The following is a 16,926-nucleotide window of genomic DNA, read 5'->3' on the forward strand; positions in this document are numbered from 1 at the left end:
ATATATCTTAAAGTAGCTTATACCTCACCTATGTTCTTGTAAGTCTGCTAAACTCAGTGATCCCAAGTTGGACTTAGAGTAATTGCTTTGGTTTTTCATTGGTTTCCTATCTGGAGCTAATGGACATGTGTACACATTTCCCCAGTAAAAGCCATGCCCCAACAGCTGAGATGCATGTGCACTACACTAGTGTTAAAGGGATGTTCTGTATGCGCTAAGTGTGTGAGGTCTGTGGTTCGTTTTAACTCTCTCTGTACCTGAAGCTCTCCCTTTCAGCTGTGCCAGGTGGCCAGCATCTGCTTGCTTCCACCCACCAAGGCTGGAGCTACAGGCATATGTAGCCATGCCTGACATTTACATAGATAATGAAATTGAAACGCTGGTCCTCATGCTTTCCTCGCCCACTGAGTTCTCTCTCCAGTCCACTAATGTTCTTTCAATTGTTTGATCAAATCTATGGCTTATGCTTTCCTTGGTGGTTTTTATTTGAGTTTTTCATTTCTAACATTGTTCTTTTTCTTTTTTTCAAATATCAATTTCCTTGCTATATTTCTCAAGCATGTTGCTGGCATACTGACTTTTTAACTCTATATTCTGAATTGATTCCCTTTCATGTGCTTGCTTGAAATCATTATTTTTTAAAAATAGAGTTTTGGATTCTCAATTTGTCATTAAACCATGACAGTCTCTTAGGATGTGATAACTGATAAGCCATGGTCTTTGGAGATATCTTGCTCCTTTTACATGTTTCTTGTATTTCTGTGATGCAGTTTCTACATGTTAGGATCCAATGTCTGTTCCTATTTCATTTGAGACTCTTCTTAGTAAGCAACCTACACTCAATTCCCAGCAACCCTCAGAGTAACCCTCATTATGCAGCAGCAACTCTAAACCAAACAAGATACAGAAATACACTAAAAATTAATACAATACCAGAACCATGGAAATGGCAAAGGTAATGTGAGTATTGCGAGTATACTATAAAGTTAAAGTTAGTGGTAAAAGTAGAAGCAGTAAATGAATGGAATAAAGAAGATGGCTTACTATTAAAGGCACTTGGCACATAAGCCTGATGACCTGAGTTTGAGCTGAGGAACCCTTTTTAAGATGAAAGGAAAAAAATACCTCAAAAAAGTTGTCTTCTTGACCTCCATATGTGAGCTGTGACACACACAGTCACACATCATACACTGCATATTACACACAGTAGTAATATTTTTAAAAAACAAAGTGAGAAATACTACTTAAAGACATTTTTTGAATAAGGGAATACACATACAGAAAAAGGATGAAGCATTGGAACAGCTTCTCAATGGGTCCTTTAAAATTGCCTGCCAAGAAAAAGGAAAGGATCAGTTGAAATCTGCCTTTCCTACCATTCAGGGCAGTGCTGAACCAGGACTCAGCCTGCGTTAGACATCAGAGTTGTCTTCATTTTAGGACTGTCCATCCTCTGTGTACCAGAGCCCATGCTGACCACCATTGTTAGCTTTGAATCCTGTCCCAGCAGATTTCCGTATATGCCAGAGACTCCTTAGTCTCATCTCTCCTTGGGTAGCTAGCGTGGCAACCAAAGGATGGCTGCTGAGTGTGTTTTAGAGGGTGGCAGGCTAGCAAAGCACAAAGATCTACACAAGAACAGCTCTTGTGCTTTCAAAACCCTACTCAGGGTCAGCCACAGCTAGAGGGTGAGGCTGAAGAAGTACAGGGCTCCACTGAGCTTCAGAGCAGTCAGTGCTGCCATCAGCGGACCCCCACCCCAGATGGATGGATGACTCTGAGGGGGACACTCAGGCTCAGGGCTGTGAGACTTCATTTATCCTCAAGTGATGGGTTAAGTAAGGTCCCAGCACCCCATCATTGTTAGTCATTGTACCCTTCATTGCCCAAGGGGAGCCTCCTGGTACTTGAACTTCTCCTTTCCAGGTTCCTTGACTTCTGATTGGCCCTTGTATTAGGCGGGAAGGAGGTGGGATAGTCTTAACCAATAGTTTCCCTCTCTAAATGGCTCATGGCTAAGACACTCTAAGGTTTGAGGAGCTGCTTACCACTCTAGTTGGTGGCCTGAAGCTGGGAGAGAAGGGCCTGGAAGTCTCATCCAATAGCCAACTGTAGTCAGAGCATCAAACAGTTTATACTTGGAGGGTTAAGAATCCCATAGTATGGTGTTCAATCACAAGGACAAGCCACACATGGCAAAAACATGTTTTTTCATACAGGCATATAAACAAATAAGTCAGCTGCAATGAAGAAAATGATCTCACTCCTGTCTGCCACACCTAGGAGGGGCACAAACACACATCCAAGAATAATTTCAAGTTTTGAAGAAACCGAGGTCACTAGAGACTCTTGTCTGTTTTCTTGGAGTTTTCTCACAAGCATTCAAAGTTCCCTGTGAACAGCTCATTCTTAGAATGTTCTGATGGAGAGCAGTCACTCTCCCAGCAGATGTCTCGGTGGCTCAGGAGCTTGTCCTGTGCTTAGGTACAGTGTCTGCTGCTTTCCCCTTTTGATGGTGCTTCCAATTCCCCTGTGCTAACCAGTCACACTGAGGGTCTGTGCTGCTTGCCCCTTCAGGCGTCAGGACTCTATTTCCTGCACCTTTCCCTGTCCTCTCTCACTCCCTGTGAGTCCCCTCCTCTTCTGTCTTTAACTCTGTTCTCCTGGCTTTTCTCATTTACCCAGACTCACCAAGGCATCTTCGCCTGTCTGTCTCAGTCTGGAATTGTTTGCATTTTCAAAAGTTCTCAAACTTTTAGCTCCATAGTCTTACTCTTGTGTGTATGTGTCTTCTCTGAATGTAGTTACATAAATAAACCCTTGTGGCATTTATGTATTAGTGGATAAGCAGTTTAATTGTTCATGTTTGTTCTCTAAATTTCTGTGCCAATCACTGATTGGTTGTGTTTTAGAAAGTTATGCATTATTTCTTTTTTCCTTCCAAGATGAAATCCCTTCTTGGGAAAAATGAGGAAGAGCTGGTCCAAGCTGTGAAGTGTCGAGATGCTGCCCTGAAAGAGAGCCAGAAACTGAGAGGGGACCTGGAAGCTTTGGAGGACAGGGAGAGCAAGAAGGCAAGGTGTCCTCTCTGAACATCCTTTTCCAACAGGCACCATGATAAGCCTGACAAGCCACACCCACTAACTTCCTTTTTCATCCATGAAAGGGGAAGCTGTGATTAGTGAAGGGCTAACATTGTTGATTTTTTTCTATAATAATGCACTATGACTACAAGAAAAAAAGTTGATTGTTTTCTATTAAATTCTGTCTGGTTTTGGTAGTAATCACCTTCTGTGGGTGTTTTACTATCTAATTTGTGTGGATTTTTAACACAGGGTCTGAGAGTGTCTATCCTGTCTTAGTCCCTTGTGGTCCTGACCTGGGGCTGGGATTGCAGGCAGTTGTCATCCTGTCTAGCCTATTCTTTGTGTTGAGTGTCATATGACACCACAGTGCTTCTTCTCCTTGACATTTCTGTGCTCCTGTGTGATTTAGCAGAAGTCCTCTCCCAGCTTTTTAAAATGTTTAGACTTTTTCATTCACACATTGTAATTGTGTGTATTTATTAGATATTATATGACATTTTCATGCAGCTATAAAACTTGACTCATACCAGAATACTCAGCATACCTGTCACCTCAAATGTATTGTTCCTTTGTGTCAGGCACACTCCATAAATCCCTTACTAGCTAGTTACACTGTTTCTATGTGAAACACTCAACAAATTCTTTGCAGCTATGTTATCTTATTGACTTTAAAAAGCATTAGGAGTTGCCTCCTATCCAGTAGCACCACTGTAACCACCCTGTGTCCATCCTCCACCACCTTCCCTAGGCTCTAGCAGACACTATTTTCTTTGAGGTCAGGGTTTTAGCTCCCACATTTAAGTGAGCATCTATGATACATATCTTTCTATTCTTGAGTTATTTCAGTTCAATCTAATGTCTGCCACTTCCATCCATGTTACTACAAATGACGGAATTATTATTCTTCTGTGTGAATAACATCACCTAAAATTTGATTTTATGTGAATGTGTGTGTGTACATTGTGGAGGTCAGGGGGAAATTTGCAGGAGTTCTCTCCATCTGTCATATATATCCCAGAGAGGAAACTCAGGTCATCAGGCTTACTGGCCAGTGCTTTATATACTCTGAACCATTTTTCTAGCCCATCTCAAACATCTTGACAGCCAGCGATAAGTGTTATGTCTTTGAAGAGGGAGACCTATGGCCACATCATTCTTTAGCAGCTTCCACTTTCTCCCCCAGTCTTTATCCTCAGATAATTTCAGATGTTTTCCTTTTCTGAGCCCATTAGAAGACAGCTAGCTGGGCATGCTTACCAAGATCACTTCTGAACCAAAGAAGTTGTTGGCCCCAGTATGTCCATGTAATTGTGAGCTGCGCCGTGGCAGTGGGCAGGAAGCTATTTCCCACAGACTGTAGGATCTGTTTTTCTCTTTCTGAAAGCACAATAACTTAAGAAACAAAAGTGAAATATACTTTCCCCTATTTCTATCTTGTCTTTTAGGTGGGAAACTTTCAGCGGCAATTAGCAGAGGCTAAAGAAGACAATTGCAAAGTCACAATCATGCTGGAAAATGTGCTGGCTTCTCATAGTAAGATGCAGGGAGCTCTGGAGAAAGTCCAGATAGAGCTCGGCCGGAGAGATTCGGAGATTGCAGGCCTCAAAAAGGAAAGGTACAACATTTATGTTTCTGCTGTGTTTAGGAAGGACATGAGGCCTCTTGAGTATCATTTACTTTGAAAAACTCACCAAGTTGGTGTTTAAAGAACTAGCAGACTAGGGGCTAAACCTGCACTTTAAAAGGCTTTCTAAAAAGGCCAGGTGGCATGAAGGAAAGCATATCCCTGAACTTCATGGACTTTTTTAACCTTGTTACTTTCTGCCTCTTAAGCTTAATTTTGTCCTTGGCTCTACAGAATAATGTCAAGAAAACTGTTTGGCAAGAGATCTAGAGAGCATGCTCAGTGGTTGAACACTTGTGGAGCATGTGCTAGAGTCCAGACTCAATCCCTACACACACACACACACACACACACACAAACTTGAAGCCAAGCAACTTATTCAATTATTACTATATTATTTCAAGATTAATAATTATTTTTGGTTAATCATCCTGAGAATTAACTTTAGCTGTGCTTTATTAGTGGACATTAATGTTTCAAAATTACATGAAATGAAAACCAATAATTAGAAAATTATAAAAATGGTCTGAGGCTGATAGTGCCTCTGGAATGTATATTACTGGTTCATATTGCTTGTATGTTATGAGAAAACAAGAGAATTGTCTTTTCTTTACCATGCTTTATTATTTCATGTTATAAAAATGTTAATATACTACCTTAAAGTTTTTAAAAGACAAGAGAATAGTATATAAAATAGTTTACTTGTCACAATACATTTCAAAGTAGCTATTATATTTAGAAGCAAAAGTTTCAACAGCAGGCCAAACCTTACCCAACTGGTAAAGCATTATACAAAATTACTGTCCCAGAATTCAGTCAAAAACAGGGATTCATAGCCTAATGATTAAGCCTGACTGAGTCACACATGGGATAAAATTTTATATCCTTGGGAGCCTTTCTTTTTTGGCCTGAAGATGAAGAAACAATTGTTACTTATCAACTCTGATATTTTGAGCAGGTGTAGTTACTGCTACTAATGCTGTCTAAGCTTCCAAGAGAAAGGTGTCCTGGTACTTCCAAGCAGTGTCATCATTCCTGTACCCTTCCTTAAAATCATGTCTTATGCTTTTTATCTTCAGGTCTCTAAATCAACAAAGAGTACAGAAGCTGGAAGCAGAAGTGGACCAGTGGCAGGCCAGGATGCTGATTGTGGAGGCCCAGCACAGCAGTGAGGTAGAGGCCAGGTGTCAGAGCTGGCCACACTGACCCGCTCAGCTTATTGCGACATTACTATTTTAGAAAATTGAAATGAAATACAGAAAGTTCCTTTTCATTCAATTAAGAATCTTGGACAATAACAACATATTCATGAATAGGAAATAGGTGATGAATTATAACTTTGATTTGATTTTCTCTTTCATTATCCTCATTTGTCAATGCACAGGTTGTTTCAGGAGTTAAATGTCTTAGAAAACAACCTATAATCTCACAGCTAGATGATGACATTGGTAGTGAGCAGACATGTGCACACATGTGTGCCCACTGTATGTATCCATACATGTTTATATATAACAAACATGAATGAGACTTTTGATGTTTACTTATTTGGAGGCCAGCACACATGTGCCATATGTAGAGGTCATGTGGCAGCTTGTGGGAATCCATCCCCTCTTGTGGGATGGGTACAAGTGATTGAACTCAAGCTGGCTAGCTGGGTGGCAGTTGCCTTCCCCTACTCAGCCATTACAGGAGCCCTTAAATAAGCCTGGTTTGGGAAGAATATACAAGGAATACTTGCCTTTTTTTTTTTTTATTTTTTTAACCTCCTAGAAAATGAGGCCAGAAGAGGCATTGTAAGATAGCTCTATTTTCAGTGCTCTCTGACCTCTGGGGGAATTCTTCTGAGAATCTCTTAGGCAAGGATGGTTGTTGAGTTGTGTGTGTGCATTATATATTTTACCCAGTGTATTTGTTTCTAGTTTCAACTGATCATTTCCATGGCACTTCCAAAGAAAGTGTTAGGAGCAAAGACTGTTGTACTGACTGCCCTGGACTGACAGGTGCTCTTCTCCCTTTCAGATTGAGCCACTCCAGAAGTCTCTAGATGTAACTAGAGAGGACAACAGGAAACTGGCCTTGAGCCTAGAGCAAGCTCTCCAGACAAATGGCCATCTGCAGTCTAAGCTAGATCACATCCAAGAAAAACTGGAAAACAAAGAACTTGGAGCGGCAGAACTTAGAAGCCTTCAAGTAAGGGTCGTGTACTCAGTGAAATTAGGGAAGAGCCTCTGGAGGAGTAAGTGGCTTATTCAGATGCGGTAGAGAAGCCCTTTCTCTTTGGTGGTGAGCAAGCAAGCATAGCTGAACAGCAGCAGGCAACAGCTGCTGGAGCATGCCTGTGTGGGTCTCCTTTCCAGGTCTCCCTCACCTGTTATCAAGATGATTCTTTGTGAAGTTAGCCAGAAAATGTAAAGACTGCTGTGGGGGACACTTGCATGTACTGCCGACCTTAAACCATCCTTTAAAAGCATTATTTGAGCCAGGTGTGGGAGGCACACGGAAATGTTTCACACTTAGAAGGCCGAAGTAGGAAGAGCATGAGCTTGAGGCCATTGTGGGCTATATCGTAAGATCTGTCTCGAGAAAACCAAAGTAGGGGCTGAAAGAGATAGCTAAGTTGGCAGAGGTACTTGTGTGGGGCAGATGACCTGAGATCAATCCCCAGTCTTACAAGAACCAGCTCACAAGAGTTGTCCTCTGACGTGTGCATGGCATGTGTACATGCACACATTTATAAATAAAAGTTAAGGAAACCAAAATAAATAATGCAGATTTGGGCAAGGAATCACAGTAGTCTGAGTGGACTACCCATTCAGAACTGGAAAGACTATATCTAAGCAGATGATAGCCCATTATGTTAATGTGTGCCTGAAATCGGTTCTGTCAAACCATGAAAGTTTTTATATAAACAGTATTCAGTAAATATGATCCAGACATTAATATTATTGTATGGACATTTATGCTTAGGGAAACTCGTATAGAACCTCACTCTTGTCACTGGTTGTACATGCCAATGCGGGGTCAGGGCAGATGCTGAGGCAGAGAAGGCGCTTTCTACACATGAAATCTGTGCAAAGTTTATTTTCTGGTCAAATGTTACTGCCACAAAGCTGTGCAGTTTGGCTAAAACAATATCGTGTATAGTAGCTGGCAGAATTATTTAAAAAAAAATATATCAAAGTCGGATAAATTGATTGTTTTCCTAGTGAGTCATTCCTATCCCTAACTATCCTGAAAATTCTTCAGGTACTCTTTTTTTTTTTTTTTTTTTCTGTTTAGTTGTTTGTTTTTATTTTATGTTATTTTATAATTTTCTTCCAGTTTGTTTTCTAATATGAGAGAGCAAGAAAAGATGTAGCTTTGAGTGAGTAGGGAAAGAGGGGTGATCTGGGAGGAAGTGAGAAAAGGGAACCATAGAATGACCCCCATCACTTTTGCTAAAGTGATTATTGTAAGGTCAGTGACAGGAGAGTACGGTGAGACTGAGACCTTGTAGCACTGGCTTCAGAGTGTGTCTACATACCACCCTGCCCCATTTTCATCAAAGAATACTACCTCACCTGAGGACTGCCAACCTGTTGATACTGTGCAGATTTATACTAACCTGTGTGTACACTTAGGAAGAAAGATCAAGCATGGGAAATTATGTTTTAGACACATTGGTTTTGAGATACAATTATGAGATGTAGAAAGGCAGGGTAGTTCTGAAAAGAGGTCACGTTTAGAATTCATCTTTACAAGGATGAGAGCTGAGTACTGAAGTGCGTTGTCTTCATGGGAAAGTACAGGTAGAATGGAGGTCAGGGTAGCAGTGGCAGTGATTTCAAGAAGGAAGAGCCCACAGAAGGAGCCATTGAGCTTTCTTGACTCTTAAGATGATTTTTAAAGTGAATTTATCATGTTTCCTTCAAAACAGAGAGCGGATGACTGAAGAGTCCAAAGTAGAAGCAGAATTGCATGCAGAGCGCATTGAAGCTCTGAGAAAGCAGTTTCAGACTGAGAGAGAGACTGCGAAGAAAGCCGCACAGAGGGAAGTTTCTGAGGTGAGGGGGAGCACCTCTTAGGGTCACCAGCAGAGCTGGTGCAGAGTCTGCAATTGTCTGAGCCAGGTGTACTCTGGCCACCTCTGGCCACACTTCTAAGAAAGCTATTTCTGATAAGCAGTCCCCTGCCTGGCAGAGGGGTACCTTAAGAACTTTCCTGTCAGAGGCCTGAGAAGACTGCCATCTATGTAATGCTCCTCAGCCCATCTGCCGCCTCACCACTACAGTGTATCTGCACATGCAACAGCAGTGGAAGGGCCGTAGAATGTTTGCTCAGCTGCACAAAGCTCTGGCCTCCATCTCCAGCAGCACATTGTGGTACACAATTGTAAGCCCAACACCTGGGAGGTAAAAATAGGAGAACCAGGAAGTTCAAGGTTATCCTCAGCTACATACTGAGTTCAAGGCCAGCCTAGACTACATGAGGCCTTGTATAAAAAAACAAAAAAACAGAAAACAGCTGTAAAAGATGTGATACATGCTGTATGCATGAGCCAAATAACCCTTGTTTAGTTGTGATGGCCACTCTGGACATGAGAAAAATAGCAAGACATCAGAGAGCTTTTCTTGGATAACTAGAGGTAGTGTACAGCTTTGAAGGAATTCTAAGTAAGAGAAAATTTATTTTAGGCTGGTTGATGGGTGGGAGACAAGAAGCAATGAAGCCATAGCTTTGAGTCACAGGCATGCAGGGCAAAGCTGAGCTACAAAACTGGAAATCAGAGAAGGGGAAGTTACCTTAAATGGGCAGCCTGGTCCCACAGCCTTGCCTTGTAGACCACTGGATGGGAATTGTCAGGTGAAGCATGAGCACTCTAGGAACAACTTCAAGTCACTGTGGTGACAGTAGAAAGTAGAGGAGAATAAAGAGAAAGTAGATGGGGGCATAAGAAAACCATAGTAGGTTTTGGTAACTGGTAATCAGAGCCAAGTAATTGATAATCAAGAGTTGAAAAAGGGAACAGTTAAATCAAAAGCTATTTTAATAGAGGAATAAACACTTTAACTGTTGTACTCTGAGCATGAAAAAGGGAGGGCCTAGTTTGGTGTTATTTTTTGTTTTTTGTTTCTTTGTTTTGTCTATTTGGTATGCTTTTATTTTCTTGGTTTTGAGGGGTTTTGTTGTGTTGGGGTTTTGTTTACTGAGAAACAATTTAAAGTTGAGTGGGTAGGGAAGGAGAGAGGATCTGGAGGTACTTTGGTGAGGAGAAGAATATTACCAAAATATATTTAAATTTAAGAATTGTTTTAAATAATAAAACACATACTAAAAAGTAGTAAACACACATAAGACTTGAGGTGAATTGTGTTTTACCAAATACTATATTTAGTAATTGTTATTGGCAGGTACAGTTAACAAGTTCAACTAGTGATACTTTATAAAAGCTTTGTGACACTGTATACATGTGTTATAAAAAGCAATTCTGTGGGAAGCAAATAGGTGTCCTAAATGTAAAAATACACTATTGATTAGAGCTCATTGCTCAGAACACACCAAAAACTGAAATGTGGCGCTGGAGAGATGGCTCAGAAGTTAGGAGCCCTTGTTGGTCTTGCAGAGCATCAGGAATGGGCTCCAGGCACACATACGGCTCAGAGTCCCATAATTCCCAGTGCCCTCTCCTCTGATCTTATTGAGAATGAGGCACATGTGGCATATATACATACAGGCAGGTAGAACACTCAGACACATAAGTAAATCTAAATTTAAAGCCCTGGCCCTAAAGGAGCATATGTGAAAATGGTGAACAAATGAGGGAGCCTGGCAACAGTGTGCCACAGCAGAAACAATGTCGCACACCTTAAAATAACAGTCTACAACTGGGTTCTGCCTTCTTTCTTGTTTTATTAAACTCTAATGTATCCCCTTAAGTAGGCGATTCACTCATTTTCATTGATGGGCCTGAGACTTGAGGAAGTTAATTACAGAAACCTGTTCATAGGTAGAAACGCTGAGACTGGAGCTTAGGTCAACATTCACATTATCTAGTTTAAAGAGTGTTTGTTATATTCTCAAATGGTAAGTGAAAATCACTTGATTTGTTTCTCCATAAATCTGTGTAATCAGACATCATGCACTGCATCATTTTCTTATTTTTTATATGTATAAGTCTTTTGCCTGCATATAGGTCTGTGTTCCATGTGCATACATAGTGCCCTCAGAGGTCAGGAGGAGGCATCACATCCCCCTGGAACTGGAGTTAGGGATGGCTGCCAGCCACCATGTGGGTGCTGAGAACTGAATCCGGCTCCTCTGCAAGAGCAGCAGTGCTCTTAACTTCTGAGCCACCTCTCCAGCCAGAAGTGGAAATGTAGGGACAAAGTGTAGCTTCTCTGAATGAATACCAGGTAAAAGGCGTTCCTTCTTTTTTGTTCTTTTGTCTTCTAAGCTGAAGAAGGCTCTTGATGAAGCCAACTTCAGATCTGTGGAAGTGTCCCGGACAAACCGAGAGCTACGGCAGAAACTTACAGAGCTGGAAAAAGTAGTGAACAGTAACAAGGAGAAACTAAAGAATCAAAAGACCCAAATAAAGCTGCACTTGTCGGCCAAGGCAAATAATGCGCAGAATTTGGAGAGGATGAAGGTTATATGAGAAGCCCAGCCCTCTCCTTACTGCTTCAGTGGGTTAGGAGGGTCCCTGGCTGCAAGATCTGTATTCTCGGGAAAGTGGGCAGGTTACTTTTATGGGATCATCTTTGCTTTGGTGGAAGTATCCATCTTTCCCAAGGTGGGACGTCCTCATTTACAGGATGTATATAAAAGACTGCCCATCCGGCTCTTTCAGGGTCAGTGGGCTTGGTAGGAAATAGAACCCATCAGAAACTGAACACTTAGAATTCAGCCAGCCTAAAAGCCAAAGTTAATCTACTGGCCATTATATTTTTTTATGTTATTTGAACATTTACTTTCAGCAAATAGAAATGGAATTGAGGCAAATGGAGATAATTAAGGATCAGTATCAGAAAAAGAACTACGAACAGGTAAAATATAATTCCTACAAACTTGGTTTTACTATTTATCAAGAATCCAACTTGCTTTTACCATGTTTCCTTTCTTATTCCCCACCAGTCATTGAGTATCCAGAGATTTGTATCTGAAATGAATACCCTGCAGAAAGAGATGGAGCTGTTAGCCAAGAGCCAGTATGAAACCTCCACACGGAATAAACAGCAGGAGCTGAGACTAGCAGCCGAGCGGAAAATGAGGCAGGATCTAGAAAATCGTTGTGAGGTAAACAGTTATTAGCAAGTGTATGTGCCTAAATCCAGTGAAATGGCTTAGATTTTCCTAGATTCTATACAACAACAACAACAAAAACTGTTGTGGTGGTTTGAATAGGTATGGCCCCCATAGACCCATGTGTTTGAATACTTGGTCCATAGGGACTGACACTCTTAGGAGGTGTGGCCTCGTTGGAGTAGGTGAGGCCTTCCTGGAAGAAATATGTCACTGTGGGGGTGGGTTTTGAGGTCTCAGAAGCTCAAGTCAGTTCACTTGTGCTGGCTGTGGATCAGGATGTGGAACTCTCAGCTGCTTCCCCAGCACCAGGTCTGTCTGCATGTGGCCATGTTTCCCTGCTATGATGGTAATGGACTAAGCCTCTGAACCAATTAAACATTTTCCTTTATAAGAGTTACTATGGTCATGGTGTCTCTTCACGTTGATAAAATACTAAGACACATGTAAGGAGTAAGGTTTTTCCTCCCGCCGCCGGTTCTGTCCCGCTGCCGCACCAGCCCCAATTAACACACAGACTCTGTATATGATATAATGCTGTTGGCCAGTTACTTGTTTCTTATAGGCTAGCTCTGTCTTAATTATTAACCTATTTCTATGTATTTCCACGTGGTCTTACCAGGGAGAGGCGGCTGGCAGTTCTGCTTTCTTCAGACTCTCCATCTTGACTCCTCCTTCCTACTTCCTCTTTCCTCCTTGTCTCCTAGTCCCTCCTATCTTCCTTTCCTATTGGCCAACAGTGCTTTATTCATTATCCAGTATGAAAAACATATATACATAATGGCATCTCCCATCAGACACATGTTTAGAAAAAATGGTACATTAATTACTTTCCTCATTGTAGTGACAAGAACATCTGACACAAACAACTTAAAAGAGGATTTACATCAGGTCATAGTTTCATAGATTTTAGTCTCTAGACCCTGGCTCTCTTAACTCTGCACCCCAGCTGGACATCATGAGAACAAGGACATATATAGAAGGAGACTGCCCACCTCGTGGTGGACAGGAAACAAAAGAGGGGACTGGGTATATCCTTCAAATACTCCCAGTTACCAGCTAGCCCCCCACTTCCTAAAGTTTCTGCCATCTTCCCGAGTAAAGCCACCAGCTGGAGTCAGCATTCAGCACATGAGCCCTTTGAAGTATACTTGGTACTGACACCGTGGTAGTTTGGAATGTGGACAATAATCTTCATTCTCAGTTTGCTTTCACAAAGGAGCTCATATAAACAAAACATTAGCATGGGGCCTTTGCAGCTGACTCTGGTTTTCTGGGAGCTTTACAGCTCTTGATTTCTCTCTACAAAAAAGAATGGACTTGTTGCTGCCACAGGAATCTACGTATTCCTAATGAACAAAAATTATAAAAACCAAAAACAAACTTCAAGAGATCATTGACTTCATGTCTTCCAATAGCCATGAAAGGTTCTTTTCAATTAAAAAAAAAATTAATTTCTCTTGGCAGAATTCATAAACTAAAATCAAACTCTTTGGATAGACTATAGATTAAATTGTATTAAAATACAAAATACAAGGTCATAACTGTCTTGTCATGATCTAATTGCCATATTATAAATTTGAAGCATTTTGGTTCTATGTGGTACATTGGAAGTTTATTAAAATCTATCACATTTTCAGGAATTGGAAGAAACTGTCAGACACCTGAAGAAATGTAAAGAAGCAACAGAGAATAAACTAAAAGAAGCCAGTGTGGAGTCAGAACAGGTAAGCCAGACTCAGGCACTTGGAGAAATAGAGCAACCCTGGGCATACAGTGTTTGGCATCTGCCATTGACACAGTTGTCAGGGTACAGCAGGCAGGGAACAACAGTTTTACTAAGTGTTATCTTGATTGTGAAGAATTTTAGATAAGATTCTGTGTCCTGATGATAATGAAATCTGAAGCCTAATTTCATACCACTAAACTAAAGGGAAGGGCAGCAAGGTGTGGATCTAATGCATGTTGCTGCTCAACATCCTCTGACTTCCCTGGCCACAGGTTCTTGGCTAGATTTACAATAAAAGACATGAGTTTTCCTTCTGTAAAACAGGCCTCAAATCTAATCAGAAAGTGGTTGGTTATCCGCATATTCACACCACTACTCTCACCCATGGGAGCTACAGTAATGACCAGCCTGGCACAATATGTCCATGGGTTTTACATTAGCATACAAAGGAAATTGTAAAGTATCACAGAAACATAACTGTCAATTTATCATTGGTTCCTGGATGACCATTAAGTTACACAGCAGAATAACTTGCCAACTAGGATGTTAGAAAGAAAAGGACTCTTGAAAACTTGAAACGTTCGAGTGCCGGTTATGAAGTTTTCTCTGGGCCCTTTATAAAATTACATTTACTCTCATTTTTGAGTGTATGTGTGCACATACATATATGTTCATGTATGGGGGTGCATGTGTATGAGTGTAATCATGCATGTAGAGACCAGAGGACAACCTTGAGTATCCTCAGGTACTATCCACCCTTTTTTTTTTTTTTTGAGACAGGGTCTGTTATTGGACTGGAACTCAGCAACTAGACTAGGCCGGCTATCCAGCGAGCCCCAGGGATCTGCCTGTCTCCTCCTCCCTGGCTCTGGGATTACAAGTACACGCCACCACACCCAGATTATCTTCTAATGTGGGTTCTGGGAATCAAACTGAGGTCCTCATTATTACACAGCCAGCATTTTATGCAATGAGTTGCCTTCTCAGCCCATGTTTACTTTCTATGAACTGTTCATTACTGTGTTTACAACATAATTCAATTAGCTAATACCCACTATTATGTTATTCTAATAGATTTTTCAGTATATTTCAATGTCAGTTCCCTCTCATTTGCCATACAACAGGAGGTATAATTTATTTCAGTGTCTTTCCCTGTACTTCGGGGATGGGGGAACACTTGGAGGAGGATTGGGCTGGGTTTAGAGAGTGAAGTGTTGCTGTTACCAGGTGGTACCAACAGACCTGAAAATATTTTTGTAGTTCCTAAAAGTTAAATTACATTTTAGCGAAGAAGTCCAGTGCTTTTATCTTGCCCACATGATGGCCTCGCTAATGTCAGAAAGTGCTTGGCAGTACACGTTTGCTAGATCTACTTTGTCCATGCTTCACTAGGTGTAGGCTATGTAGGGAGTACTGACAAAACATGTGGGAAGCAGAGGCCTGAGTGTGAGCATCCTTTAATGCCTTGCTCAGCATGTTCCCTCAGCTTAATAGTAGTTTAGTGTACTTACAGACACATTGCAAGGATCTCATGTGAGCATTTGAGTCTTCTGATAGCTAGGTAAAAATCTCCTATACACATACACAAAAGAATTTGTGGCCGTTTCTGTGTTCAGATAACAGCTAATCTGGAAGAAGCTCACCGCTGGTTTAAATGCAGGTTTGATGGCCTACAACTTGAGCTGACAAAAAACCGGCTGCAGAGGCTTCCCCGCGAAGACAGGTGGCCAGAAGAGGTGAGAATGACATGGTTGTTGTAAAGAAGTTTGAGTTTCTCCTTCTCCATTTCTGACTACAGAAGCCCACTTAATCATCTAGCTGCTCATCTATAGGTTTCTTTCAACTACTGTTAGGAACCCAATGGACTAAGTTTTGTAGAAGTTTTACCTTTCCCAAACTATCTAGATTAAAACTACCTACCTGAACGTATACATGGCATTAAGGAGGGCAACAGGCTCTAAACTATTGGTTCTCAGCAGGCAAGAGTTGGGTTATTTTTTTTCCCCCTACAGGATCAAGATAGGAGGCATGATGTTGCATCCAGCCAGTCTGTTCTACACCGATGGGAGACTAAGCAAAACCTCGGGCTTATGCCTAAGAAGTACCATTCTGACACAGAGAGGAAGAAATGTCCTTGACAAAGGAATCCTTGTGAGAAGTTATGCCTCCATGATTCTGCTGGCTAGAAAGCAGGGCTGGCCTGTTTCTACATTGTAAGGACATGCTGTGTGCTGAAGATTTTGGATTTTGTCCTTTATGAACTCATTTAAATTACTGTAGAACAACCCCATCTTTTTTGTCCTTTTCCCTATTTTCCACACAATAAATTTAAATTAGTTTGTTTTATGATGGTAGATGCTGTCATATATTTGCCATTTTTCAGAAAGAATTTAGTAAAGTGTTAAATGGCCACTAAATAATACACTTATGTCAATGAGATCTTCTAGATGAATTCTGTAGGATACTCTATAACTGGTTGTGATGAAACACCACTAGTCTTGGACCAACCAAGGATACTCTCTGGAAATGCAATTATCTATAAAAACATCTGTAGACATTTTTCTGTACCTTCAAAACATACACATTCTGGGTGATTTTGAAAGTATCTTGTAAACAGCACATGTCAAAGACTATATTTAGTTTCTTTGGTCATCAAAGAGCTGTTTTCTGAATACAGGAGTTGCTCTGCTTTTCCTTATACTAGTAAGTAGCAAATTGATCTTTATATTTGTTATTTCAGACATTAAATGGTGGGTTGAATCCTTAGAGAATGTTGATTATACCATGAGAACCTTTAGGAATGGATTCATGCCTTTAAAGGGGGCTAGGGCAACAGCCTTTCGGCCCTGCTGACTGATGACAAAGCACTTAGCTCCTCCAGAGCACACCAACAATCAGGTGCTACCCAGAAGTGGAGGGCAGAGTCTCATCACACACCAACCCTGTCAGCTACTCTTCCTTGGACGTCCAGGCCTCCAGAACTGTGAGAAATTATTTAAAGATTATTTTAAAATTTCCTACCCTCAAGTATTTAGTTTCAAGAAGGAAACAAAGACATTTGATTGAGGAATTTAAACTTGTTTCTGGTGTTTTTGAGTCTTGAACACCATTGTTATCCATAGAAGTCTTTCTTCAAAAAGATGTTAGTGTCTACTCTCTCTCTCTCTCTCTCTCTCTCTCTCTCTCTCTCTCTCTCTCTCTCTCTC

The 16,926-nt window shown here is 41.1% G+C and overlaps 1 protein-coding gene across 1 annotated transcript in view; it reads left to right on the forward strand.

Moving 5' to 3' along the window:
- Positions 1-16,070, forward strand: part of Ccdc150 (coiled-coil domain containing 150) — a 62,706-nt gene extending 46,636 nt beyond the window's left edge. Inside the window, 13 exon segments of the mRNA XM_051190205.1 lie at positions 2,466-2,471; positions 2,946-3,074; positions 4,532-4,701; positions 5,790-5,883; positions 6,730-6,870; positions 6,872-6,900; positions 8,627-8,753; positions 11,144-11,338; positions 11,667-11,735; positions 11,824-11,985; positions 13,632-13,718; positions 15,337-15,456; positions 15,733-16,070. Of these exon segments, the coding sequence (XP_051046162.1) occupies positions 2,466-2,471; positions 2,946-3,074; positions 4,532-4,701; positions 5,790-5,883; positions 6,730-6,870; positions 6,872-6,900; positions 8,627-8,753; positions 11,144-11,338; positions 11,667-11,735; positions 11,824-11,985; positions 13,632-13,718; positions 15,337-15,456; positions 15,733-15,858 (1,455 nt within the window). The 3' untranslated portion in view covers positions 15,859-16,070.
- Positions 16,071-16,926: the final 856 nt, after the last annotated feature.

The sequence above is a fragment of the Phodopus roborovskii genome, unplaced genomic scaffold (assembly GCF_943737965.1).
Source record: "Phodopus roborovskii unplaced genomic scaffold, PHOROB, whole genome shotgun sequence".
Lineage (NCBI taxonomy): Eukaryota > Metazoa > Chordata > Mammalia > Rodentia > Cricetidae > Phodopus > Phodopus roborovskii.